Source organism: Capra hircus, chromosome 26, assembly GCF_001704415.2.
Source record: "Capra hircus breed San Clemente chromosome 26, ASM170441v1, whole genome shotgun sequence".
Taxonomy (NCBI): Eukaryota; Metazoa; Chordata; class Mammalia; order Artiodactyla; family Bovidae; genus Capra; species Capra hircus.
Genome location: NC_030833.1, coordinates 29090055 through 29117626, shown reverse-complemented (window position 1 = coordinate 29117626; position 27572 = coordinate 29090055). Strand labels below are relative to the sequence as shown.

At 51.1% G+C, this 27572-nt stretch overlaps 2 protein-coding genes across 12 annotated transcripts in view; both read right to left on the bottom strand.

Annotated features, from left to right (window-relative positions):
- Positions 1773–20660, bottom strand: KCNIP2 (potassium voltage-gated channel interacting protein 2). Of its 9 annotated transcripts, none has more exons than XM_018041326.1 (10): positions 20292–20659; positions 6556–6651; positions 5644–5742; positions 4835–4959; positions 4398–4467; positions 4182–4252; positions 3954–4061; positions 3659–3763; positions 3462–3524; positions 1773–3166 (listed from the first exon to the last, which is right to left on the bottom strand). In XM_018041326.1, exons 1-10 carry the CDS (start codon positions 20362–20364, stop codon positions 3119–3121), a joined length of 858 nt encoding a protein of 285 aa, XP_017896815.1. In that variant the 5' UTR covers positions 20365–20659; the 3' UTR covers positions 1773–3118. The 9 variants fall into 9 exon arrangements, with proteins under 9 accessions (XP_017896815.1, XP_017896810.1, XP_017896809.1 ...); XM_018041321.1 differs by having other exon boundaries at positions 5644–5697; XM_018041320.1 differs by having other exon boundaries at positions 1773–3524; positions 5644–5697; positions 20292–20660.
- Positions 22323–27572, bottom strand: part of C26H10orf76 (chromosome 26 C10orf76 homolog) — a 167776-nt gene continuing 162526 nt past the window's right edge. For all 3 annotated transcript variants that reach the window (XM_018041317.1, XM_018041319.1, XM_018041318.1), the window contains 2 exons: positions 26077–26193; positions 22323–23907 (listed from right to left, as the gene is read on the bottom strand). In XM_018041317.1, coding sequence (XP_017896806.1) covers positions 23815–23907; positions 26077–26193 — 210 coding nt within the window. In that variant the 3' untranslated portion in view covers positions 22323–23814. The remainder of the gene's footprint in view (positions 23908–26076; positions 26194–27572) is intronic.

The following is a 27572-nucleotide window of genomic DNA, read 5'->3' as shown; positions in this document are numbered from 1 at the left end:
ATTGGATGTGTTATGGAAAAGAGGCTCCGGTCTGAGCTGTGGGGACCAATGTTTAATATTCCAAATGAGAAGGATGAGTTATCAAGGGAGGACTGAGAAGGGATGGCCAGAAAGGCAAAAGAAAAACAAGAAGAATGTTTTGAGATGGAGCAGCTAACAACATTCAGAATCTAATCAGTGGCCAGAAAATAATGATCAGATCCCAACCTCCTGTCTTGTCTTTTTTTTTTTCCCCCTGGTTCCCATTTGTCTGCCCTAGCTCTGGGGTACTTCTCAGTTCCCAGAAATTCTCAGCTTCAGACGTCAACTTCCCTTAAGCTTGAATATACCCTAAAATATAGAGACCATCTCCATATTTAAGCCAATTATATACATATACTTACCATGCCCATTTATCCAAACCATACAGTTATTCATAAAATTATGAAATACCTATTACTTGCCAGGCCGCAGGATAGGATGGTAAGGGGGAAAAAACCTAGTCCAGGCACTCAAGGAGTCCTTAGGAGCTTACAATGTAACAAAAAAGACAAATAATCACTCAAATAAATACACTTGAATATACAGTTACAAACTGATAAGTGCCTGGAGGGAAAAGTATAGGGCAACATGACAGCCTGTCACAGTGTTACATTGTCTGGATTATACATGACATGCATAGCATTCATCTTTTCACACACAAATTTTTACTGTGCTCCAAGGCCACCCTGGACAGAGATTTGGGGGACTGAGTCTAGTATCAACCCTCTTATAAACTCATCAGTTGATGTTGAGCAAGTCCTCTCTGCTCTTTGGGCCTGTTTCCTCTTCTATACAATGGAAGACTGAGAGGTGGACTAGATCACAGGTTCTTAATTAGGGCCCATGGATGGGCTTCAGGGACACAAAAATATATGGAAAACTGTGCTATTTTTTTCCTCTAGAAAGTAGGTCCACAAATTTAATTAGATCCTACAGAGGGGTTGTGACCCAAAGAAACCCAAGGACCTAAGCAGCAGACAGCTATGTGATGATGTGAGCAGCAAAAACAGATGACAAAATGAAGGACTCTGGAAGTAAGGTTTTGTTTCTTAGACACCATACCCCTCCCTGGATCTTGTCAATGTGTGCATGTACAATGTTGGAAGAGAAGGCCTGATCCCCCTTATATGGACTGTAAAGCTTAGTTACCATATTACACTGCCCTAGAGAAAGGATGGGAGGAACTTAGCATTGGCAGCCCCTCTCCAGGAGCAGAACAAATAAAGGTTCCTACCCAACACAGGAAGCTTCTGTTACCCTTTGTGTCAACTGCTCCATTGTGACCTGTCCTTGGTCCACTTCATCTGCCCCCCCATCATTCTTGGCTAGAGGACAGACACAAATGTACATCTATACTAGCTGGAATGTTTACACAAAGGAACTTCATTAGAACCTAAAGGGAATTCCCCTCTTAAAAGCATTTTGAAATTGACTAAGATGTATTAATATGTAAATTAGAAATTCTTGATTTGACTTGAAAGAATGTTTAGCCAAAAGACAGCTGGCTTGGCATAATCTTTGGGACATCAATCATCTTTTTCTTCCTTGTCTCCTCCAAGGATGAGGGAGATTCAGGAGCCTCTCTAAGGTCCAGGAGGTTTCCAACTCTTCCAGAACATGTGACTTCATCTCCCGCCAAGGGTTGGCCATACTCTAGGAAAGGAGGCATTGTCTTTGGGATCTAAAAGGCTGAGTTAGGGGTTGTGAGTGTATGTGTGGGGTAGGAGGGACAAAAAGGCAGAGACAGCAACCTGTGCATAGCCATTGTGTTTTATTGGATCTGGTGATTTCTTATTTTACAAAAATTACAGAGGAACGAAAAATGCAAAGTAGTCAACAGTGTTCTTAGGGGGAAGGGGGCTCCTTGGGGGCCCTCTGCCTCAATTCACAGCTGACTGGGAAAGTGAGCTAAATGGGACAAGCAGATATATTAAATGGTAGCAGTGTGGCAGGGCTGCTGACAGTGAGGTGGGACCTGGATCCTATGGTCCCTGCCTTCAAGGTGTGCTCAGGGGCATCTCTGGGTAGATTGACTAGAGCAAGAGGAAACTGAGTAGGCTACGAGGAGGCTATGTGGGGAGGCAGGAATAGAGCCTGGGTATATCAAAAATTCTCAAAAATGCCCCCACACTGGGTTCAAATGCTATGTCTGCCTCCTTCCTTCCTTTTTCTCCTAAGGCATCCACAGGGTGGTCCCTGACTTACTCCATGCCTCCAGGTCTAGAGGAAATGGCAAATGAAAACTTAAGTTGTAGTCATCAGAGAAGGTAGGCTGAAACTTTGGGAGGTATCAGTCAGGACGGCTCCCACCCATCTTCCCCCTGCTGCCACCGCCACTACCCAAACAGGAAGGAAGGAGAGGAAGAAATTCCAGGGATTTGCCAAAACCTGGATCCCAAGTTCTCCTGGGATACTGAGGAGTATATGGACATTTCCTGGGGATATTTCCAAGGTTTTCTGAAGAGCCTGGAAACACATATTCTGATGGCTTGGGGTGGCAGAACTGTAGAGCTCAAAGTGATAGCCTGGTATGCTGTCACTGACAATCCCCAGGCCTTTCTGCTCTCTACGGCAGTTGCCTCCTAGGGCCTACCCACTGGCTTAGGCCCAAGGTTACTCCCTCCACATTCTTGACCCCCTCCTACAGCACTGTCAAAGGCCCTGGCCTACAAGGCCAGTCAGTGGCAAGGACAGAACAGCTATTTTATAAGGGAATCTTAGGGGAAATGTTTATGAGATCAGAGATAGGGGAAGCACCATAGCAGGAGACATTTTGCCTAGTGTTGTGGTTTCTCAGTTGTGGGGTGGGAGGGGAAGGACCACTCAATTCCCATAACAGGGCAACCTCAGCACTGAGTTTCAGGCAGGAAGGGGGAGCTGTTGGGAGTTGAGAACACCCCCACAGATACACTCTGCCCACTCCCTACCCCTCTCAGCTCCAGCAGTATGGACCACCAAATCCCCAGGCTCTTGGGTTCCTATAGCCCCCAGGGTAGAGCTAGGATGAGGACAGACCTGGGAAGAGGAGGGTGAGGTCCACCTGGACTAGGGCTAGAGTATGATCCCCCCAGGGCAACTGACCCCCGCTCCTGGGGAGCTAGATGACATTGTCAAAGAGTTGCATGGACCTCATGATGTTCTCGTCCTGTAGCCATGGTGGGAGAGGCAGATTGGAGAGAAAGAAAGAAAAAGAGCTAATCAGAGAAAGGGAGAAGAACACTGATTCAGAAATAGGGACGTTCAGAGACAGAGACAGGCAGTGAAGAAGGAGACAATCAGAGAGGTGGGGAAGAGATAGGCCTCCTCAAGTTATGAAGGAAAAGGATTCAGAATTGGTGGTAGTTAGGGAGATGGTACTTTGCCCAAAGGAGCTTTCTCCTACATCATTGTATCAGGCCCTCAGTCCAGATCAGGGAAATGTAGAGGGCAGGGGCCTGTACCTTTTGACAAGACTCAATGAATTCCTCAATAGTCACCACGCCATCCTTGTTCCTGTCCATCTTCTGCAAAAAGGTAGTCAGGTAGAGAAAACAGGAGGGATGACAGGAGAGAGGCAGGCGGAACTCAGGTAAGTTCCTTGCTGGGAACTTGCCTCCTTCCTTTCACTCCAAAACCCAGCCTGCCCAGTCCCAGGCACCTGGAAAAAGCTCTCCACGTGCTCCCTTGGGGCCTCCTCCCGGAGTGCAGGATACGTGTACTTGCCCATCATGTCATAGATGGACTTCATGATATCAAGCATTTCCTGTTAGACCAAGAGAGAAGAGGATCCCTCCTCAGAGCCTCCAGCCTCCTAACTAGAAGGCCTGGGGCCTGGGGCAGACCTCAGCCCTTGCTGATGATGCATATGTGGGTCACATTCCCCCCCTAGGGGCCCTGTGTCCGTCCCCATACACAAATAACCCCCACTCCCAGCTCTTCAGTTGCCCCCCCACCTCCTTGGTAATACAGCCATCCTTGTTGAGATCATACAGGTTGAAGGCCCAGTTCAGCCTATCATCTGTGGTTCCCCGAAGAATCACCGACAAACCAGCCACAAAGTCCTAGGAAGGAGGCAGGGGAAAATGAGTCTTCAGGTACCTTCACTCAACTCTCTTTCTGGGTTTGGCCTGGCCCTGAAGTCCCAGGAAACATGCTTCCCTGGCCCACCTCCTCCAGCTCACCTCAAAACTGACTGAGCCATCATGGTTGGTGTCAAAGGCATTGAAGAGAAAAGTGGCGTATGTGCTCGAGTCTGTAGGATAAGTGTGGGTGAGCAAGCTTGGCTTCCAGACAGGAGCAGACTTCCTACCTCCCTACCTCTATGGGGCTCTGCCAACCCCATTCACTTGGCATTTCCAACCCCTCCAGAACCTCTCCCCAAGGACTTGTCTCCTTACCTCCTTGAGGAAAGAACTGGGAGTAAATCTGCTTGAAGTTTTCCTCATTGACAATTCCACTGGGACATTCCTGTGGGTAGGATGGGGAGGGAAAGCAGACTTAAGGAAGAAAGAAAACCCTCTTCTACTCACCACCCGTCTGCTCACTCACATTCCCACCCCACCCTCTTGGTGGTCAGAGACTCCCAGAGAGGGGAGATGTCTTTGCGTCTCTAGGGGCTCACCATGTAGCACTTCTACTGGAGGGAAGACTTCTCCCAAGCGCACAGATAAAAAGCACAGAGCAGACAGGCCAGTCAACAGGCTCCCTTCTTAAACTGGCAGGCACTGCTATTTAGGAGCTGTCCCTTCCCCTCCCCATCGCTCTCACTCCCGGAAGCAAGAAAAGTCCTGCACAGACCCCGCCCTTCCCCAGTTAGACTGAGCTTTGCACTCACGTTTTTGAAACCCCGGTACAGGACCTGCAGCTCCTTGCGCGTGAATTTGGTTTGCTCCTGCAACTGCTCCAGACCCTCGGGCCGGTGACACACGGTGGACAATTCAAACTCATCCTCCACGCTGTCTGCGGGGTGGGGGTGGTTGGGCGGGGGTGGGGTGGGGTGGGGGTGGGGGGACAGCCGCGCCTCAGGCCTGTCCCCCATGACCCCTCTTCAAAATCACTTAACTATCCAACCCCCTCATCTCCGACGCAGGAGACCAGCCTGCCAGTTCCCCTGATCCCGAGCCAAGGACTTCAAGGCAAGGAAAGAAGACACCAAGTCAGCTTCGAAGTTAATCAGCGGGCTTAGTCCAAGGCCAGGCCTAGCCCCAGAGCCAGCAGTCTGAGTCAGCGCTGGCCCCTGGACCCTTGATCCCTGGTTGGAGGGGAAGGCCTCCAGTCCCATCTTCATCCCAGGACAGGAACAGGAAAACTGGGTTGGAGAAGCGGCTTCTGAGGGTGGGAACTCTGGGCCTTCCCTTACCAAACTCAGATCCGCCCAGTCTTACCCTGTCCCGCCCAGACCCAGCCCTCCAGCCAAGCCCCGCCTATCCCAGCCATGCCTGAGCCATGCCCCACCCAGCTCCAGCCAAGCCCCATCCATAGCCCAACTCCTGCCACACCCCTATCTATGTGCCTTAGAGAAGGCCACCACCCCAGCCCCATCTCAGCCCCTCCCCAGTTCCCAACATCCAGTCCCCAGGCAGATGCCCCCAACCCAGGCTCCCAAAGTTCCCCGCACCCGCCCCCACCAGGAGAATAAGTCACCTGGGTCCAGCAGGCGGGGTCTGTGGGGGCGGAGGGAGGCTGGGGCGGCTAATGCTGAAGGGAGCGAACTGTCACCGAGAAAGCGGAAGACCCGGCCAACTGCACACACCTCGTCCCTCACACTCACAGCAAATCTCACAGACCTGCTTGTTACAATGCACACTCCATATCTCCTCGCGCACGCAAAGGCATGCATAACGAATGAGCACAGACACACACAAATCGGACCTTACGCATATCACACCTATCCTTTTTCGGAATCTACCCCCATGTGAGACCCAGCAGAATCAAACACAATGACATTCTCAAGTAATGACTACAAACCGGGTCTTTATAGCTTGCAAAATGCAGTATGTATAATCCTGTGAGGTGGACAAGGCCCAAACGAGGAAACTGAGGCCTACGGACAAAGCGAGGTCACTCAACTGGGGACCAGGCTGGTCCTAGAAAACTCCTGTATCTTGGTATCTGAAGGAAGGTGGACTCGGCCCTTACACTTGTATCCGTCTAGTCAAGGCACTGGTGACCTACCTCTCAAAGTCCAAAACATGCCCAAGGACAGGGAGGGCGGCCAGACAACAACCCCATGCACAGACCCTCACAGCCACCTGGTCCCACCTTTGCCACCGTGGCCACACTCACACAGAATCAGAGACACCTCAGCCATTCACACTGACCACGCCCCCAAATCCAGATCCTGCCCATTTTGCAGACCCAGACGGCCCACACTCAGGCCCCGCCTCCACGCTGACCACGCCCACACATTCCCTGGGTAGTCACGCCCCCTCACACTTTGGTCAGCCAGCGCCCAGCCCACCTCTGCCAAGTTGGTCACGCCCACACGCGCTCTCACACTCCTTACTCCCAGACACACACGGGCCCCACCCCCGGAAGCACAGGAGAGGCACTTGCTTTCACTGACTGAGGGCAGGGCTTGGGGCCCGCAGCATGGCAGCAGCTTGAGGAACCGCTGCTTCAGCGCTTTTTTAGTGGGCCCTGGAGGGTGGCCTGGGAAGAGAGAAGACCCCAGGAGGGAACATTAACCCCGCTGTCCCTCCATTCCCTGTACCCTCCCCATCATCACAAATCAACCCCGGCTGGGGGCGGGTGTTGGGGGAAGATGGGGGGTGGAGAGAGTAGCTGGGGCCGGTTAGGGGAGTCCAGTGGGTTTCACAAGCACGGAAGGTCCACCAACATGGCTCGGGCACCTTGTATAAAGGGACACAGCTGGGGACAGCAAGATGGCGGGGGCGGAAAGAAGTGGCATATTGGCCTCAGTCTTTGTTGACCCAGTGTCCTTGGCTCCAGGGCTACATAGCTGGACCTCTGAGGATGACGTCCAACCCAAGGACACCTCTCTCTCACACACACATATACAGTGACAGGTGTGTATACATAGAACAATAAATTACAGAGTGATGGATGCCACACAGGGACAGCTTGATACCCAGTACCTCACTCAAACCCAGTGGCCTCCCAACACATGCACACACACACACACACACACACACACACACACACAGACGCAGACACACCTACTTTGACCTAGTACTTACTCTTTAATACAAACATACATAAATGTGACTGACCCAGGAAAAGCCAGACAGACATGTAGGCCATATAGGCCATCTTACACAGAGCATGATCAATCAAACCACACAAAGAACACACAATGACCCTGGGGCATCATGTCACAGTATGGTCATCATGCTCATATCATATTGTGACCTAGGTGCCCATGGCACCAGATATCTAAGCACCTTACCCTCAGAACCTACATTTGCCCTGGGCACACCCACCTTTCTTTCCTATAGTCCCTCATTTCAAGGCACCTAGAATCTTCATGCCAGCAGAATAGAGTTCTCAGCTAATTCATCCACCCTAAAATTGTGTCCCCTCCCAGTCCTGTCCAGTATGACTTACTCTTTGAAGGTGAAATGATAGCAAACTTTGAGGCAATGACAGACCTTGGAGATGAGTATTTTATTGTCATGTAGGGCTATCTGGAATCCACAAATCACAGTTCTCCTCACTTCCCCTTACTTCCATACATATCCTGGGGCTCTAATTTTATCCCAGGGAGACCCTGCAAGTCCCTGTTGTCTGTCTCCTGGCTGCACCCACCTCCAGACTCCAGGGCCAGAGCTCACTGGACCTGGCACACTGACTGAAGTTGGCTTCAGTCCATTGCTGGAGGGGCCCAACTTCCTTTAGTGGTAGGTTGACACCCCAGCTCCCTTACAGGCCCCACATCCCAAGCCAGGCTCCGCCTTCAGGAAGATGCTCTGCTCCCAGGAGGGAATTGCTTGAAGTTGGCACCTCCTCTCTCTCCCATTTGTCCTCTCTCCCCGGGAGCTATGGAGTGGAGGGAGGGAGGCAGTGAGCTGGGTGGGTGATCGATGACGGTTTGGCCCCTGGCCCAGGGCTCCATTAGCCCAGACTTTGGTTTCCCAAAGCCTATTGTGCCGGGGACCTCCGGTGGTATAGTAGCCTCTGGACTGGGGGATGGCTCCCGTGCCTCTCCCAGCCTCCCCCTCTTCACACATGCCCCCATCTGGTCCCTTGCCTGCTTCAAGGACTCAGTCTCCTCTAGGCTCTTCTGAATTGGGGAGAGAAAGGGGGTGCCTTCAGCAAACAGGATGCCTGCGTTTCCTTGGATGTCCACCCCCTTCTTGCACCAACAGTCTAAAGGGGACAGCAAGTTAGATTCTGAGTGACTTCATCTTTTCAGGACTGAATGAATCCCAATGCATCCAACACCAATCCCTGCACCTCACCCCACTCCAATAAATGCAGCAGTGGATGGAGGGTAGACTAAGACTTTTCTGCTCTTACTGAACCCTAAAGCAGGCACTTCATGAGCCTTCTTCTTGACCTCAACTCCCTTTACATCTTTTCAGTTCTCCCACGTGTCTACCCTGCAGTCCTCTTATCATGGTTCTTGCCTGTTTTCCTGTCCATAATGGAACTGGGGAACAGCCATGCTATGAAGCTGCACAGTTCTTGGTATGAAAAATGAGAGGCTAAAAATCCCTGGAGAAAGCAGAACATGTTCCCCTCTCTACCTTCAGTATCACTCTTCCCACTTGACTTTGGGGTCAGATGGAGAACTGACTTCCCACCAACAATGTCTAGGCTCTGCAGCCCATTCTGCCCTCAGATTCTGAGAGGACCTAGGAGAGGCAGGGGGTCTTGAGAAGCAGGGTCCCTGATCTGATCCACCCTCACCCTCCTACCAGAGTTGATCTATGAATGTTTCAGTCATAGTATCCCCAACTCCTGTTCCTCTAGAACCCATCCCGTCCTTTGCCTTGGGTATAGAGCTGGCATATCCTCAGGGACTCTGGGAACAGCCACACACACAATCAGATACCCCGAGAGGCTCAACCACACACTCTGTGCCCCTCAGGTATCTTTGCCATGTCGCTCAGACATGCTCAATCACATCCCTGTCACATACACAGGTTCAAGGAGTCACACAGTTTGTCCTTTCTTACACACCTGAACACCCAGTCACACCACCCCCTCTATCTCTCACACACTGAGTCCACACATACTGTGACCCAAACCTGCAAGGATGGAGGTGTGGAGAGTCACACACATCTTCAGAGCCATTGTGGGTCTGTGACCCCAAAAGGGGACTGCCCCCACAGAAGTCTGGTGTTATATCAGGATTCCCGGAACCTCCTTCCTCTATCTGGATACCTCTGCCTATCTCCAGACTTCTCCTCATTCCTCCAGTTTCTCCTTATACCCAGTCCCAGTACCCCATGCTGTACCCCTCACCACCTCCCTGCATCCTGGCCCTCTTTCCTCACCTCCCTCAGACACCCAGTCCTCCAGATTCCCTCTCTTCCTCCCTAGATCCACCCCTTGAGTCCCCCTCTTTACCTCTCCATGATGTCCTACTTCCCCACCTCCTCTCTTCCCCTCCCCCAGATGCCCCATCTTATCACTAACCTGCTTACCCCTGCAGCCCCCACCCTAGTCATAAAGTCCCCAACCCTGCAGGCACTGTCCCTCTAGCCAGCAGACCAGACATGCCCAGATACCTGCGTTACCTTCCAAGGAGACAGGCTCAAAGAGACCAAACTGCTCCAGGACCTTGACAAACAGGGCGAGGACCACAAGCACAGCGACCATCTCCAGCCCTTCCAGGTTCATGGTGGGCCTGGGGCATGGCCCCCCAGGCTGAGGCCGGCCTGCCCTACTCACACTTCCTCCCCCTCAGCTCCCCAGACTGAGCAGGACCGCCTGCAGTCTCCCTTCCTGCTCCTTCCCCGGATCTCCTCCCTCTCCCCTCTTACCCCGCCTCCCCACAGGCCTCCCAGCCACAGCCTCCCAGCCACAGGCCTCCCAGCCACAGCCTCTTCCTCTTCACGGGGACCACTTCAGCCTATAGATTGATATCTCCTCCGGAGCTTCTGGTGTGAAGGATATGGCCCAGGCCAGGCCAGAGAAGCAGCAGTAACTTGCCTCTGCCCCTGAGGACAGCTTCCCTCAGACACCCTGTGGCTATTCTGTGCCAAAGAAAGGGGCAGAGGGAAGACCTATGCTTAGAAGTCAGGGGCGGGCAGTGTGTGTGTATGTGTGTGTGTGTGTGTGTGTTAAAGACAGAAACTAGGAACTGTATGTGCATAAGAATATGTTATGGGTGTCTAGGTGTCTTCATGTGTGTATATTCCTGTGTTTGTGTGCAGAGAATGTGTACCTCTTATATATGTCTCTGTGTTTACACGATTGTGCACCTGTCTTAGGATGTGTGTGGTGTATATGGGTATGTAACCTGGGTGTCTGTGGTGTGTGTGAGTGTATTGGAGTATTTCTGAGTGTGTATAGAGTGTGAGGTATCTATATTTTAGCAGGGTTGTGACGTGGGGGTCTGAAGATTGGTAATATGGATATATCCTCTCCTAATTAGTATCCTACTCCTAATTAGTTAGGAGTATGGGTCTGCAGTGGTTGTGTAATTGTATCTGCATGAAATTGTATGAAAGCATAAGGGAGGAGAAGGCAGTGACCTCTCCAGTCAGGAGGACACCATCTACATTGATAGAGGTTGCCATGGAGACTAAGAGGTGGGAAGCACTCTTCTTCCTCCTGGCCACAGACAGGGAAACTGAGGTCCAGGGGAGGAAGGATTAGCTCCAATAGCCTGGGCAGGGGAAAAAGGCCGCTTAGCCCTAACATGACCCTCTGGGGAGGGTCCACTCATTGAAGCTGATTTTAGGACCCAGAGAATCAACCTCCTTGGGAGAGGAAGGGCTTCCCTGATAGCTCAATTGGTAAAGAATTCACCTGCAATGCGGGGGACCTGGGTTCAATCCCTGGGTTGGGAAGATCGATCCCTGGGTTGGGAAGATGGGTAAAGGAAGGGTGTGCTCTTCCCTTCCTTCTGGCAGGGGCCTCACTCTGGGGCTGCCAAAGTACTGCCTGCTCTTTGGGGATCTTCACAGAGCTGACAGGAGAAACCCAGGGCTAGAGGGAAACCTGAACCTTCCAAGAGAGCCACCCAGCCCGGGGGCATTCCTGGAGCTCCTCCCCCATCTTCCGCTCTCCCTCCAGCTGGTGGTGTGTGGTAGCAGGTGGAGAGAGGCTTGCTGAGCCAAGGAGCCAGAAGACACCAGCCTCTGGGCTACTGCCACATCTGGTGAGGGACTGAGCACTCAGTATGTGGTAGATAATGTGCAGTGTGACATCATCACACTGAATTTACACAATAAGCCTGTGAATGAGGTACTGTTATGGGTGGGAAAACTAGGCAAAAGGAGTTTAAGCAAACCTCCAAGATCAGTAAGTGTCAGATCTTAAATTTTCAGCCATCCTGACTGAGCCTGCACTTTACACTACACTACACTACAGTGGCTCCCTTCATAGACAGCTTGCCCACACAGGAGGCCCAGTTTAGGAGGATTAACCCCAGAAGGACCCTTCCCTCCCTATACAGCTCTGAGATGACTGTGTGTCAGCCTCAAAGTGAACGTGGAGAGTAAAAAAGTTGGCTTAAAACTCAACATTCAGAAAACTAAGATCATAGCATCTCGTCCTATCACTTCATGGCAAATAGATGGAGAAACAATGGAAACAGTGACAGACTTTATTTGGGGGGGCTCCAAAATCAATGCAGATGGTGGTGACTGCAGCCATGAAATTAAAAGACGCTTACTCCTTGGAAGAAAAGTTATGACCAACCTAGACAGCATATTAAAAAGCAGAGACAGCACTTTGCCAACAAAGGTCCGTCTAGTCAAAGCTATGGTTTTTCCATTAGTCATGTATGGATGTGAGAGTTGGACCATAAAGAAGGCTTAGTGCTGAAGAACTGCTGCTTTCGAACTGTGGTGCTGGAGAAGACTCTTGAGAGTCTCTTGGACTGCAAGGAAACCAAGCCAGTCAATCCTAAAGGAAATCAGTCCTGAATATTCATTGGAAGGACTGATGCTGAAGCTGAAACTCCAATGCTTTGGCCACCTGATGTGAAGAACTGACTCATTTGAAAAGACCCTGATGCTGGGAAAGATTGAAGGTGGAAGAAGAAGACAGAGGATGGCATCACTGACTTGATGGACATGAGTTTGAGTAAGCTCCGGGAGTCAGTGATGGACAGGGAAGCCTGGCATGCTGCAGTCCATGGGGTTGCAGAGTTGGACAGGACTGAGCGACTGAACTCAACTTGGGGATGGGTGCCAGTCCCTACTGCTTCATTTGAGGTTCACGGATCTGCAGTTCTATAAGGCCACCACTGGGGGTCAGGCCTTCATCTCACACCATGTATCTTACCCCTTCCTTCTCCCAACATCCATGGGAAGGTGTGGGAATGACTGGGCAAGAGCTTGCCCCTCCCAGCTCCTTCCTCCAGGAAGAAGTCAACTCAGGGACTGTTTTTGGTTTCTCACACCTTTGAAGGGTTTACAAATAAAATGAGCAAATATTCAGTATCTCCCTCTCACCATCCAAAATCCATATATGGCTTTTAATACCCTTCCCCTACTCTCATCAGCAGATCTCTTTTTTGAGCCAGCTTGGCCTCCTGACTGTCCCCCAAACACAGAAAACTCAGTGCTGTTTCTTACCTCTGCTCCTGCTAGTCCCTCTGCCTGGAATGCCCACCCTCTGCTCTCCTGTCCTACATTTTTACCTGTCCTTTAGGGACAGCTTAAATTCCCTTTTCAGAACCTCCAGCCCTCTGCAGGCTCCTGCTAAGTCGAGTCAGTCGTGTCCAACTCTGTGCGACCCCATAGACGGCAGCCCACCAGGCTCCCCCATCCCTGGGATTCTCCAGGCAAGAACACTGGAGTGGGTTGCCATTTCCTTCTCCAAGGCATGAAAGTGAAAAGTGAAAGTGAAGTCGCTCAGTCGTGTCTGACCCTCAGCGACCCCATGGACTGCAGCCTACCAGGCTCCTCCATCCATGGGATTTTCCAGGCAAGAGTACTGGAGTGGGTGCCATTGCCTTCTCCGCAGCAGGCTCCTAGCTACCTGAAATTCTACCATACTCACTGTTGGACCCTCAAAACTCAGAACCTAAATCTGTAATGTTATTAGTGGGAACAGTAAAAGGAGGCAGCATAGCATGGTAGGAGATAGTGTGGGTGAGGGTGCCAGGCTCCTTGGGTTTAGATCTGCCACTTGCAATTAACTGGGCAAGTTCTTAATCTCTGTGTGCCTCAGTTTCCTACCAAATGAACTAATACATGGAAAGCTGTCAGAATAATTCCAAGCACAGAGTAACTGTTTATAATTGTTTCCTGCTATTATTAATAACAGACATTCCCCTGCTTGCATTTCTACAGCTCTTAACAATTTATAAAGCATTTCCACAAACATTGTTACTTCCAAGGCTTCTCACGACAACCCCATGAAGTAGGCAGATGAAAAGTATTGTGCCCATTTCACTGATGAGGTAAATGAGGCCCAGAGAAGTAAAGGAACTCACGCAAGGTCACCTAGCTAAGAAAGGATGTTGCAAATTTGAACTCAGGTCTTTCTGGATCAATCTTGTTTCCTCAATTAGATTCTCAGCTCCTAGAGGGCAAAGATATTAAAAATATTGGACCTATACAAATTGAATGCCAGGCTCTGAGCCAGTGCAACAAAGGTGAACAGAACAGGGTTCTGGCTTCCTGAGCAGGGAGAGACAGCCATTGACAGAACTATAAGGCAACTATTCATTCAAAAAATATTTGTTGTGTGTCCACTAGGAACTATTCAAGAACTGGCCATGAAATGAACTCTAACTGGGAGCCCAGGAAAAACTTGGAAAGGGTATTTTTTGAGCTAGTTCTTTAAGGATGGCTGAAAGATCAGCAGTCTGCCTTACCAAAGGGCCCAACATTTACTGAGCATGCTTTATATTCTTGATACTTTGCACGTTATCTCATTTAGTTCTCATAACAGACCTATTAGTAGTCTATTATTACAGTTGAGACGGTCAGATAGAGTAGAACTATACCCATTTTGCAGATGAAGGAACTGAAGCTCAAAGAGAAGTGACTTTCCCATGACAATACAGATGATAAAAGACCGACCAAGACTTGAACCAGAACCAGTGATCTGCCAGCTCCTTCCGTCTGTCTCTCCAACGTGTATGGGGGTTAAGGAATCCTGAGTGACTGCAGCTTAGTTCGTATTAGGGGAGCTATGAGTGATAAGACCATGAAGCCTTTGATGCCAAGCCAGACTATTCGAATTGAAAGAGGCAGCACAGCAGCATATCCCTCCTCTCTGCTGCTGATTCACAGATGGACAGATGGACAACCATTCAGCCAGTTGCCCTGTCCATGGACCTTCCTCTTCCCTCTAACCCTTACCCTCACCCTTCAGAGACCCATGTCCTAAATCACCCATGCCTCTGGTGGCAGGATCTAGTAGAAATGAAAGAGCAAGTTGCTTTCCAGGCTCTCTCTTCCTCCTACTCAGAGACCTCTCTAGGCTTTGAGCCTTGTGAGAAACTTGCCCAGGTCTGCCCTCCCCAGGTATCCCTCTCCACTTGGCTGTTCATCCAGAGGAGTGAAGTCTTAATGGAAGCTCTTCTGGCAGAGTGAGGGCTGAAGGGAAATTATCTTGAAGCATTAGGTGAACTCTTCCTGCTGCTGCTGCTAAGTTGCTTCAGTTGTGTCTGACTCTGTGCGACCCCATAGATGGCAGCCCACCAGGCTTCCCCGTCCCTGAGATTCTCCAGGCAAGAACACTGGAGTGGGTTGCCATTTCCTTCTCCAATGCATGAAAGTGAAAAGTGAAAGTGAAGTCGCTCAGTCGTGTCTGACTCTTAGCAACCCCATGGACTGCAGCCTACCAGCCTCCTCTGTCCATGGGATTTCCCAGGCAAGAGTACTGGAGTGGATTGCCATTGCCTTCTCCAGAACTCTTCCTTAGGTCCCTCAAATCTCACCACAGAAATACCCCTATCACTGAGTCATTTACTTTATGAAGTTCAAATCCAGAGAAACATTACTTTCTGAAGGGGGTCCATACTAGGTAACCAGACCACGTTCCTATCTGCCCTTGCTCCCCTAGTGAAGGACCCAGCCAGTGAAGACCCTTCTTCCAACCCTCAGCCCCATTCCATCCCCAGCCAGGCTAGGACACAGCAGCCCCCAGCTGCATCAGGTGATTAATGACCTCCCTAGGCCTTGGGGCTATTTTAGGGCCTGGAAGTCATGCCTGCTATGATTGAGAGCTTGCTCTGCCTCGCTCCAGCCATCTGTCACTTGAGACAGGCCCAAGCAGGGGCTCGGAGGACACATGCTCCCCAAGAGACATCCAAGTATGACTCTGGCTCAGCACCATGGCCCCTCCTTCTGGGAGCACATGGTAAGGAGAGGCCTGCTTATACTCCAGGGGCTCAAGGGGATACTGTGGCAAGAGCCAGTGAACTAGATCCCAGAATGCCATGGGCTAGGTTGTTTTGGTCTCCCCTGGCCAGGTGAGGAGGGGATGCTGGGTGTTTTGGGCCCTACCCAGGCAGCTCTAAGGAAACCCACAGTGTGTATAATCTCAGCAGTGCCTTTATATGATACCCACAATCCACATGCCATATAAATCCCACAAATCCCACACCAAGGTACAACCTTGTAAAGTCTACACAACTAATTTACTGTGACTCAGGAACCCTTAACCCAACTTTAAAGCACAGACTTCCAGTAAGCGCAGTCTTAGTGTCACAGAATCCCAGGAATATGTAACCCCAGGGATGCATGGCCCCAGTGATCACAACCCCAGTGATGTACAAACCCCCTTAATTCAGACTCCCAGAGATAGACAAAACAGTGACATGCAATTCTTATGCCACACAAGTCTATCCGTGCCATCACGCATAAACTCACTAGCTGAGTTCACATTGGTCCAGTCCTACTTCAGAATTTTTTTTTTCTGCACATTGCCCCTAGTCATCTTAAGATCCCATTAAACTAAGCAATTCAGTAAAGGGTTTTGCCTTTTCCCCGCCTGCTGCAAGCTTCCTCCTTTTATCCCTATACCCCTCCTTTTATCTCCCACATCCACCTGCTTGAGGTCCCCACCTCTGCTCTCATTGAGAAACCTTGCCCCCTCCTCCACCATTGTGAGGAACCGTGATGCCTCTGTCCTTTCCCCTTTGAAGACTACTATGTCCCCCACTTTCATTTTAAGGGACCCTATCCCAAGCTCCACTTCTGTTGGAGTGTTGTCCTTTAAACTCTTTCCTCTGAGGGATCTTGCCCCTTCCATCTCCGCGAGGGACCCTTTTTCTCCCCATCTCTGTAAGGCTCCTATTTTACTTCTTCGCTTACTTTTTCAGGGATCTAGCCCCTTCCTCCCTTCCTCATACCTGGCGACAGTGACCCAGTCACCAGCTGGTAGAGGGATCGCGCTGCCTGCCCCAACGGGCTCCGGCACCTGCGGGGGCATCTGTTCATGGTCCTGCCGAGAGCACAGTGGCCAAGCTCCGCCCTCAAAGCTCGGGTGTTCTGATCTCCGCCCCCAAGGAGTGGGCCCCGTGTGGGAGGCGCGGGAGGGCCGAACCCACAAGGACCGGAGTCTCAGGCAGTAGAGTCGTGTTCCGCTTCCTGTCCTCTCCAGGTCATAAGAGGGGAACTCGCCCTGGCCCCCATGGTCTGAAGCACCCCCTCCCAAAGTTCTCACACTGGGGAGAGACGGGAAACGGGCAGCACGGACTCTCCCTCAGAGCCTTCTCTGGGAACATTTTCTGAATTTCCGGTGGGGAAGGGAGCACCCATGGTTTTTGAAAAAGGATCCGGAGAGAGAAAACATCTTTTATTGCCGCGTCGCCCCCTCCTCTTCCCATTTTTGACAGAGAAGGGAAGGGTTAGAGGACTTAGTTGTCATGGCAACTCCCCACACTTTCATACTTCCTGGACCAATGGGTGCGGGAATAGGAGGGAAGAGGAGAAAATGACCAGTGTATTGGGGTGGCAGAGGGACGGCAGGGACGTGCCCCTACTATCTCTGGCTTCTGACTCTGAATGTCTGGCACAGAACTGTTCTGTGTCGCTATGTCCTGGTTCAGGGGGTTCACACTCTCCCATCATATGCTGATTGTCAGCTAAATGCATCGAGGAAAAGCCCCCCTACTCGAAGTCCTGGCCCTGACCCCTTTCCTAGACTCACCCCTATCTGGTTATAACCAAAGTAAACCCTTCCAGGGCCCACTAAAACCACTAACACCATCTAACAGAGCTTACGGGGATCCCACTCCTCCGACTGGGATTCCATATTTTTTGGCTGAAAATCCTACATTTAGGAGGTGAGAGTCACCTCTGAACTTCGTGGAATCAAATCTGGCCACATCCCCATCTGAAATTAGCTCTGCAAAGCAAGGTTTCACTAAGACCACACGGGGGCGCCCCAATCTCGGAACAGTATTTATGGCCAGACAGAAGCGACTCTGAAGATCTCAGACCGGGACCGAGTTCAGGCCTTGGCCAGCCAGGTCCCAACTCTCCCATCTTCTTCAGTTCTTTCCTTGATTCCAGCTTGACAGAACGACTGTTGATTACTGCCTTTTCTCACCTCTTCGCACTGCCAAACGGTACTGATAGGCTGGGAAGACTGGAGGGGATGAATGCGGGGCGAGGCTCAGACTGGTTTCTCCTCAAGTCTCTTTCAGATTTGTTTTGAGCCTGGGGTGGGAGTAAGGAAAGCGGCTGGGGCAACCCAGGATGCCCTGAGGTATGATTTTAGCACCCCCTCCTCCCTGTCAGCCTGATAGGCTTGGATGGCTGAAATCGAAGAACACCCCCAGGTTCGATCCAAGGAATCCTGCCTGCACAAGGAACATTGGAAACCTGAATAGCAGTGGTGCACTTCCGCCTTTCACGTGCTTCAGCACCGCGGACAACGACTTCCCCTCGGGCTTCAGCTCAAGCGTCTCCAGACACCCAACTCCTTAATACTGGCTTCCCAACCCCATTTATCTCCTGCTGAAGATAAGCCCTCCTTCGAAAGGAGAGCTCCTGGTAGTCTTTATTCCCACTTTCCAATTCGTGTGGATGCTGACGTGGAACACAATTCTTTGATGCTTGTCAACTTTTGAAATTTCCATTTCCGTTGGGAGACAGGGAGGTAGAAAGTAGTATTTCCCATTTTACAGATGAGAGAAGTGAGGCCCAGAGCGCAAAAGTCAAACAGAGCTGGCATTCACATTTCCATTCCTTCATCTTCCAGTACAAGGGCTTCCCCACTTCTACCTAATCTCTGATTCAAACAGCCAAGTGGGGAGGGGATGATTCCACTGAAAGTGAAAGTCACTCAGTCGTGTCCGACTTTTTGCCACCCCATGGACTCTACAGTCCATGGAATTATCCAGGCAAGGATTCTGGAGTGGGTAGCCTTTTCCTTTTCCAGGGGATCATCCCAACCCAGGGATCGAACCCAGGCCTCCCTCATTGCAGGTGGATTCTTTACCAGCTGAGCCACAAGGGAAGCCTAAGAATACTGGAGTGGGTAGCCTATCCCTGCTTCAGTGGATCTTCTCAACCCAGGGATCGAACCCGGGTCTCCTGCACTGCAGTCAGATTCTTTACCAACTGAGCTACAAGGGAAGCCCAAGTGAAGCAGAGGATCAGTTAAAGCAGGAAGCAAACACTGACTGATGTGGTGCTAATAAGGGCCCTGGGGCCCTTGCTACTGAGAACAGAGTTCAAAGCAGAGCTTGTCAGCTGGACCTTGGGAATCCACCGGGGTCTGAAGCTCATTTAGGTCACATCTGAGGCCTGCCTGAGTGGAAGGGCTCCCTCGATTGGGAGTCTGGGCTTAGGGACTAGAACCTCTCCGGGGTGGGTGAGTCACACCTAGTCCTCTTGGCATCCCCAAGTCTTAACCTCACTGAAGACAGGTATGGATCTTGGCCTCCCTTCACCTTCTCAGCTTGTCTTCAGACACAGGGGAGACAGTCTCCCTCTTCCTGTTCTCTGTTGGAGTTCTTGGGTTGGCTGCACAATGAGACAGAAACACACGCACATGGAAATGTACACAAGGTGACACAGTCACCCACACAAACACATGGATCTGCCTACCAAACCCAGGAATATGCACAGGCACAGATGTACTGGTCTCACATATCTCCCCAGTGTGGGAGAGAGAGGATGCCTGGGCAGCAAAGTGGTTTGGAAGATACTTATAAGAAGAGGCCACATGGCACTTCCCAGGCCTAGAGCTTCTATCTCTGGGTCTGGAGGAGAAGCAAGAAGGTTTGTTTTCCTCCAGGTTTGGGTGAAGTTTTGGGAGGGCTGTTGGGGGGCGGGGCACTGACCCAGCATTAACCAAAGCCTCCCCACAGGAGCTGGGTGTCCCTCCTGGAAGCCAGGCTGGGTAGATGGATGCAAGTCCCTCCTCGGGTCCACTGGGCTGTTTGTGGAAAACGTGGAGAAGCAGTGGTGTGCACTAAGGACCCCTTTTGCACCAAGAAGCCAGAGAGGCAGCAAGGGTAAGGTCTGTCACAGACACAGAGCCCCACTGCAGACATCACCACATGAAGTACACAATCAGTATCAAACACCAAGATAATCAGTCTCACAATCACAAAACACAACCAGCCCACTTTAACACATGCTTGTCCCAGGAGGTTCACAGTCACAAAGTCTTACAAACAGGCATACCACCATAAAGTAAAAACCTGACACATACTGGTAGTCACATGGCATTTCATACAGAATCACACACTCAAAGCAGAGTTGCACACAGAACAGAGATACATGGTCAAAACAACTTCATCAGTACAATCTGGGTCCTACACAACCTCACTGAAACATCTGACAGGATCATACAATTGCACAGTCACACGCAATCACACTAACTCTGGCTGTCACCAAGCCCAGGGCACATGGCAACCAGCTGTGGGAGGCGCACACACACATATATACACAGACACACACAGAATGACAGGAGCTCACACATGTAACACCTCCCACTCTAGACCCCCTCCTAGCCTTGTGTAACACATTCCCACACCTGCTGCCTCCCTTGAATCCCCATCCCCCGTGGGACCCAAGGTTTTGAACCTCAGTGTCCTGTTGCCCAGAATTGCTGGGAGGGTGCCTGGTAATGGGTCAGAGTGTGGGTAAGGGCCTGGCAGGAGTCACAGGAGCTTAAGGGTTAGGGGAGACGCAATCTACCCTCCTCCGCCCCCGACCCCCAAGCCACCGACTCACCCGTGAGCTGGTCATAGGATCCGTCCAGGTCTCGTGAATCGGACAAACTCTCCTTACGGCTCTGGCCCCGCATGGCCCCCGGCGCCCCCCTCCCGTCCCCACCTGGGCCGTGGGAGGGGGCGCCGGGTGGCCGGGATAGGGAGCTCACACGGCGCCCCCTGGCGGCGTAGCACGCTCTCGGGGGCTGGGGTACGGAGAATAAGGGCTGGGGCGAGGAGCCAGGGGACCTCCGGTGTCTAGGGCCCACCTCGGGGTACTGGGGCAGGAGCGGCAGGCTTGGGCAGTGGGTGAGCGCAGAGCCGGAGGCAGAGCGGAGAAGAGCGCGGAGCTGGAGCCGAGCCGCCTCTCTTCCCGCCCCCTCCCCGCGGCTGTCACCGCCACCTCCCCCCTTTGGCGCTGCCGGGATTGGTTCCCCCTACCCCCGCCCCCTCCTCTTTGCAGCTCGGAGGAGGCACCCGGTGAAAGGGTGAGCAGAGAAGTGCGGGGAAGGAGACCAGCTCTCTGGCAACACTACCCACTAAACCTGAACCCCCGGGTCTTGAGGGTGGAGGAGGGTGCAGGGCCAGAAAGGCCCCACTGTGAGGATTCCCCGGCCGATTCTCAGCACTCCTGCTCCTACCCTCAGCACTGGCCAGCCCCTATTTTCTCTGTGGTTCTCTGCCGATGTGTGAGTGTCTGTGGCCCCCACCACTGCCCAGCCCGCTTTAAGGGGGAACAGGAATGTAAAGGTCAGCCAGCCTTTAAGGCAGGCTCATCTCAGGCCAGTGGACTATAGTTTTCTCTCATAAGGACCCCTACCCTCACCCACTGAAGAACCCGGTCATTGGGCCCTACTTGCTCTCAGGGTGCCTTCTTCCATGATCTAATGACCTCTGCTAGCCAATTGGGAAGAAAAAGAAAATAAAGACTGAACCAGGTCAGTTTCTCAAGACTTTCTTGCTCTTTTGGTTCCTTTTTTCTCTTTCAACTTTCCTACCCTGCTCTATACCATCACCTGCCCTGTCCTAGATTCCCTCTGATTACCACAGGATCTGGGAAATAATTAAGGGGTCTGGGGATGCAGGCAAAGGTGGGGAGCAATGTCCTTGTTATGAGGCTCCTTCCCTTAGATTAGCTCCTTTTCTGAAGCAAGGGGCAGGCATAGGGCTGGGCTATCTCCAGCTCCCAGTAATGGTGACTGACTGGCTGAGCCTACTTGTCTGACCTTCCCCACAATGCTTCCTGGACTCCAACCCCATGAACCGCCCAAATGCCATGAGAACTGGTGGGGGGCAATGTCTGATGTGTCTTCATGGTATGGTGGCAGTGTCCCAGGTAATCCTGCCTACCCAATCGCTCCCCCAGAGGAGTAACCTGCTGAGCCAGAAAGCTTCAGCTGAAGTGACCCCAGCACATTTAATCTTTTCAATTGGATTAATTTCCAAGCACTTGATTCAATTAACCCAGCAGGAATTGTGGTGAGAGTTCCGGCATGAGAAAGGGACAAGTAGCTGAAGGAAGGATTATTTTGGGAGCAATGCCCAACTCCTGGCTTTCCCCTGGCTCTGGAGGGTCTGCCACAGACCTGGTACAGACATGGGTGCAAGGACAGGGCATGGGCAGTTCCTTTGGGGGTTAAATTCCAGGAAAAGATGGAACTCTTATGTGGAGTTCTGAGCACAGGCATATTTAAATGGGCCAAGAGATGGGTCCTTAAAATGGAGGGCAAGAAGTGCTCTGTTTATTGCCCCATGCCCTGGACCTGCCTTTATTCACTTCACAGGGAAGCCTGAAAGGAATCCAGAAGCAGCCTAAATAGGCTGGTTCACCTCCTTAACACCACATGTGGAGGTAGAGGGATTCTCTTCCTCCTTCCACTCAAAAGGCAATGGAGGCTACAACTTCTGAACGGAACTGGCTTCCACTAAGACTAGGAGACTGAGGAACAGAGCCAGATGAGACCAGCACCTGGGAGATTACCTTAACTCTGTCATTGAGGGAGTTCTGAGTAACAGAGATTAAGGAGAAGTAGAAAAGACACTAGAAAGTCTGTCCCATACAAATCAATTTTTAATAACTTCAACTTGCCATCATCTTCCAGCTCCTGCTCCTCTGAGGTTCATCAATGTGGAAAACACTAAATGCCCCAGGCTGAACTATCCATCTAGTCATCAGAGATGACCCAGCCCCTGATATCTTAAGAATCTACAATTATACATGGCAGCACGATGTGGATTCTCCGGAACTTGCTCAGTGTTGGAGCTGGAACTCTGGTTCCCAGGAAGGGCAAGTATCCCAAAGATACCTGAAGTGGAAGAGTAGCCTGGGAGGTCCCAGACCTGCTCTCCCGGCTGGATTCTGGCATTTACTTCTAGATTCTTTCTATGCTGCTTGCTCCCTACCACCCTGACGGCTTTAAGAAGTGCTTTAGAAAGGGAGGGTCTCAGAGGAGCAGCTACTTCAAAGGCAGCTGTGGGGCAGGGAAAGCCTACAGCAGTAGTCCCATGGAGGCTGTCCAGAGGAGGAAACACAGGCCAGCTTTCCAAAGGTCGGCCTCTCCATGATGCTCACCTGGCTTGTTCCAGAGCCTGGCCCTGGCAAGCTTTCTCCCTTGCAGGTACCAGACCACCGCAGAACAGATTCCTCCCCAGAGGAAATTCTCAGACAGGCTGGATGTAAACAACAGCCGGGTGAGGGGGTGGAACACGTGGAGGGGAGCTCAGTAGAGGCAAGAGAGGCTCCCAGAGGAGGGGGTGGCTAAGGAGGTGGGGAAACTGCTGGAAAGGGAACCAGCAAAGTAGGCACCTGAGGGCTTCAGAAAACCTGTCAATGTTTATTTCACACACATACCCTAAAGACAGTTTAAACCAGATTGAAAATGAAAAGCTAAGATTGTGACCCTGTAGTGCTGAAGAGTCAATGGACTGGAAGGCAGGAATCAAATACAGAAAGTGGTGGCCAGACAGCAGAGGAGTCAGCTCTGGATTCAGAAAACAGAAAGAAGGTACCCCATAACTACCCCACCCAAGGCCTGAGCTAAGGGTCCTAATGACTGGACAAAGTGCCAGTGGGGCATGGGACACAGATTTCAGGTCCAGCTCAGCCCTGGGCTCAAAGGAAGCAGAACTGGCTCTACCTACATCTGAGAGTTAGTCTGTTTTCAGAAGCCTAGGTGAGCCACTGACCCCATGGATGTGGGCATCACCCTGAGGCTTGCCCAACAGCTCCTGACAGTTAGTAGCCATAACTTGTAATCTCAATTGGAAATGATGAGGGGTTGTACAGAAAGCCCACCCCAGAAATCCCCACATTTCTGGAGGTGTCTCCCTGTGCCTACCCATCCCTTCCCCAAATAAGATTATCTCTGCTTGCCCATCCTGGCCCCTGCTGTCCAAGCTCCAGTGAAGCGTGGCCTCCACTGATAGAACTTGTGTCTGTGTTTTTCTCCAACCTTGGGAACAGGCCCTTGCCCCTGGCCCGCCCTCCAGCCCAGAAGCCTCGTGGGTAAGGGCAGTCAGTGGCTGCTCAGGTATGCGTGACAGCTTCAGGAGATAGTAGAGAATTCCTTGAGCAGGACTTCCTGGCTGAGTGTGTGGAAGGCCAGGTTCCTCCGGACGTTGGTGCTAATGGATCGAACCTGGGAAAAGGTGAGGGGAGGTGGGAAGGCACAGGCAGAGAAAAAACAGGGGAAAGTCCATTACAAACAGTAGAGGCAGTGCCTGAAGCACAAGGCCAAGATGCAGTGCTAGAAATTTCTCTCTCAGGAAATGAACTCTTAGCATCTATCATCCCTGCAGGTAAATGAGCGAACAGTTCTGTGATGGCAGGAAGAAAAGAGAGGCTGAGAGAAAGAATTCGAGTGGATGTTGAGAAGAGCATCTGAGCACCTGATGATGCAGAGACAAGCAGAGACAGCGAAGGAGTACCAAGGTCAAGCCTCTGGCCTTGCCTTGGCCAGGCTGAGGGGGACTGGTCCGGTCAGTGGTCTAATGGAGGAGGAGAAACTGAGGCCAGAGAACTCCTGCTCTGGAGCTCCCTCTCTGTGGGCCTTTTTCACATCTCCTCAACGTCCTTCTGTATATATCTACTTTTCTGGTTGGAAAGGACATTTGGAGATGCAGCCCTTGTCTGGCACGGATGGCAGGAGTACAACCCAAAGAGGCCAACAGCCAGGAACAGGTCACACAGCCAGCAAGTCCCAGCTGTGGGAGCAGGACCTAGATTTCTTAGCTCCTAGGCCAGCACTCTCCATACCCCAAAGATGCCTGCCCACTCTAGAGGAAAGTCTGGTTGTATTTTCACCACCTTCTTTCTACTGATGGCTTTCTACCCAGAGACTGAGAACCTTTCAGGAAGTCCTGTCTGTGTCAGTAGGGGAAAGGAGTTGGAGGGCTGAACTCCCTACTCTGAGTGGGTTCTAAGAGTAATCAGCAGATGGATTCATTCATTGGAAATAGATGTGAACACTGACCTAGAGACAAAGCTGGGGAGGAAGGAGACAAAGAACATGTATCTGTCTTAGGCCCCAAAGCCCAGGGAGCTTTTCTTCCATCTCTGCTGTGCTATGGGAAACATAATGAAGTCATCAGGGAGGAAGCAGAGGAAAGGCCAGCATGGCAAACAGCAGGCAGCCCAAGTTCATTAGCTCCAAACCTAACCAGACTCTCTGAGCTCCCCTATGCCAGTGGTACAGCTATGCGAAGACACAAGTAAGGCGCAGACTAGTACCCCAAAGCCTCAAGACAGCTTTTGATGTTTCTCCTCCTCAGTCCTCTTCAGCTCCCAGTAACTTAATCTCTTAAGACCTGACCCCTATACCAACTTGAAGACTTGCTGACCACCCCATAAAAGTACTGTATTCTGCTATCTCCTTACACTAGTGGCTTCCCTGCTCCCCACTATCTTAGCTCAGAGTATACATGCCTCACCCTGGGGAAGGCCCAAATCCCAGGAATGGCATGTTGGGGTCAGAGCTGGGCTGGGTTTAGCACAAGACATACGATCTAAAGTCTAGCACCTTCATCACGGACTAGGCATGGGTAAGTAAAAAGCTGGGCTGATGCAAATTCTGCCCTGGCAGTGGGAGGTCTGAGGACATGGGAAGTAGGTACAGAGGCCTGTGTGCCCAGGTCTCAGACCCCAGACCAGAGTATACAGGGAGACTGGGCTTTTCCTGAGGGCAACTTCTAAGTGCAGGGCAGGAAAGGGACCACTAACAGGGTAGTCCAGTTCTGTGGAGATGTCAACTGGGAGGTGGAGGGGGAGACAGAACAGCGTTCACTGGCTTCAGATGGCCAAGGGAGGAGCTGCAGGAAGCTAAGTAACTGGAGAGTGGGAACACGGGTAGGGAGTGAAGACTGGAGAACTAGATTGGAAGGGCACTCAGACCAGGAACCAGTTAGGAATTTAGGAAAGTAAGGAGGAGAAGAATCAATTACTCTCATTAGTTGCTCTGAGGACGGGCAGGCTAAGGGGTAATGAGCCAGAGCTGCCACTGGGAATGCACATCAAACTTCAGGCCTAGCTGAAGCTGCACAGGGCTATCTCCATGGCTGCAGAGGAGGGGTGGGCACTGCTGCCTCAGGCTTCTCACCCTTCCCAGCCTGGCACCAGTACCCTGGTGAGTATCTTCGTCTCTCACCACCTGGTCCTTCCTGGACTGCTGTGGGACAGAAGTGGCAAACCCAACCCAATCAGGCCCCTCCAATCTTATTTCATCAGCCTGTACCCACCTGCACAGTAAAACCCAGTGGTGGGGAAGGGCCCTCCACAGACACAGGCAGAGACAGAGGCAAGGCTCACTCACCAGCTCTTTGAAGAAGGCGGCTTCCTTGTGCTGCTCTGAGTAGCGCTCGTACTGGTCCAGGCCATCCTGCAGCTTCAGTGTGAGTGTGTCATAGTTGGCTCGCACTACCTCTAGCACCTGGGGAAGGCAAGAACCAGCGGGGCTCAGGCCACACAAACCCTAGGTCACTTGGTCCCCACACCTCTCCTGCTGCTCTACTGGGCTGGATTCGGTCTGGGACAATACACCCAAGAGACTCTGTCACGACTTGTCACTACTTATTACTGAAAAAAGCCTGGCCATGGCAATTCCTCAGGTTTCTGGGACTTTTTAAAAAATTTGTATTGAAATAGTTGATTTACAGTGGTGTGTTACTTTCAGGTATACAGCACAGTGAATCAGTTATACATATACATAAAATATATAGGGAATTTCCCAGTGGCCCAGTGTTTAGAACTCCACACTTTCACTGTTGGCGGCATGGGTTCAATCCCTGGTGTGGAATTAAGATCCTACAAGCCATGTGGTATGGCCAAAATACGTACATACATTCATACATACATATATATATATGTGTGTGTGTGTGTATTTCTTGCATTATAGGATATTATAAGATACTAAGTAGAGTTCTCTATGCTATACAGTAGCTGGGACCACTTTCTACTTTCTTCCATCCCCTGCCTTTCCTGACTGGTCCAGCCTGGTTTTCAGGGCCATTTACTGTGAGTATGGTAAAGGAGATGAGAAGAGGTGACAGAACAGTGAGTTTCTGAGCCCCTCAGTATCCCTGATACCACAGATGCATTCTCAGCTGTATCGTGCAGCTTTCTCTGGCCAGGCTGTCACAGTTGCTGAGTAAGACTTTGCCAATATCTCTCCTCTTCCCTTTCTGGGAACCACATTTCTTTAGTCCCGGGATGTTCCTCAGCACCATCTGCCACTTGTTTTCATCTCTCAATGCCAACTCAGTCTTCTTATCCATTGCCTGGATGGAACTTTTGAGCATTCCAGCCTTGGAGTGTAGGAGACATTTCTAGACTAAGCTACAGTTAATCTCATTCTCTTCTGTTCTGAGGAGGGGTCCGCCCCTACTATGTCTCTTTGGTGGACTCAGACTTCCGCTAACTCCAGGAACCTTGGATCTCTGTGGTTCCAGAAGGAAAGGATTACCAAAGCCAGTTCTGATGTGAGTCTGGCTTATTAGACCATGAATCAAAGGCAAGGATAGTTAGTTACACTGTGACCAAGCCCAGGCTCCTGCTACTCCCTGTAACAAAAACTATTTTGGATATATCATGTCCATTATTAGCAAGATCAGACTAGTATCTAGAGAGTGTAATACTACCTTGCCAGCTTGAAGATAATCAGGTTTGGGTTATACAATGATTAGTTACATCAGAAGATGTAGATCTTCTCCATTAACTTAAAAGTGAGCTGGGTAGAAAGGAGAGACCAGGAGAGGGACTAAATTTTCACTCTGACAATCTGGCCAATAGCTATTTTGCAATTCAGTCTGA

Excerpts from the sequence above, each read along its gene's own strand:
- KCNIP2 (XM_018041326.1), bottom strand. The coding sequence starts at position 20,364 with ATGCGGGGCCAGAGCCGTAAGGAGAGTTTGTCCGATTCACGAGACCTG. Across the intron at positions 4,468-4,834 it reads TGTACCGGGGTTTCAAAAAC|GAATGTCCCAGTGGAATTGT; the intron begins GTGAGTGCAAAG and ends TCCTACCCACAG. Across the intron at positions 3,167-3,461 it reads TCATTGAGTCTTGTCAAAAG|GACGAGAACATCATGAGGTC; the intron begins GTACAGGCCCCT and ends CCATGGCTACAG.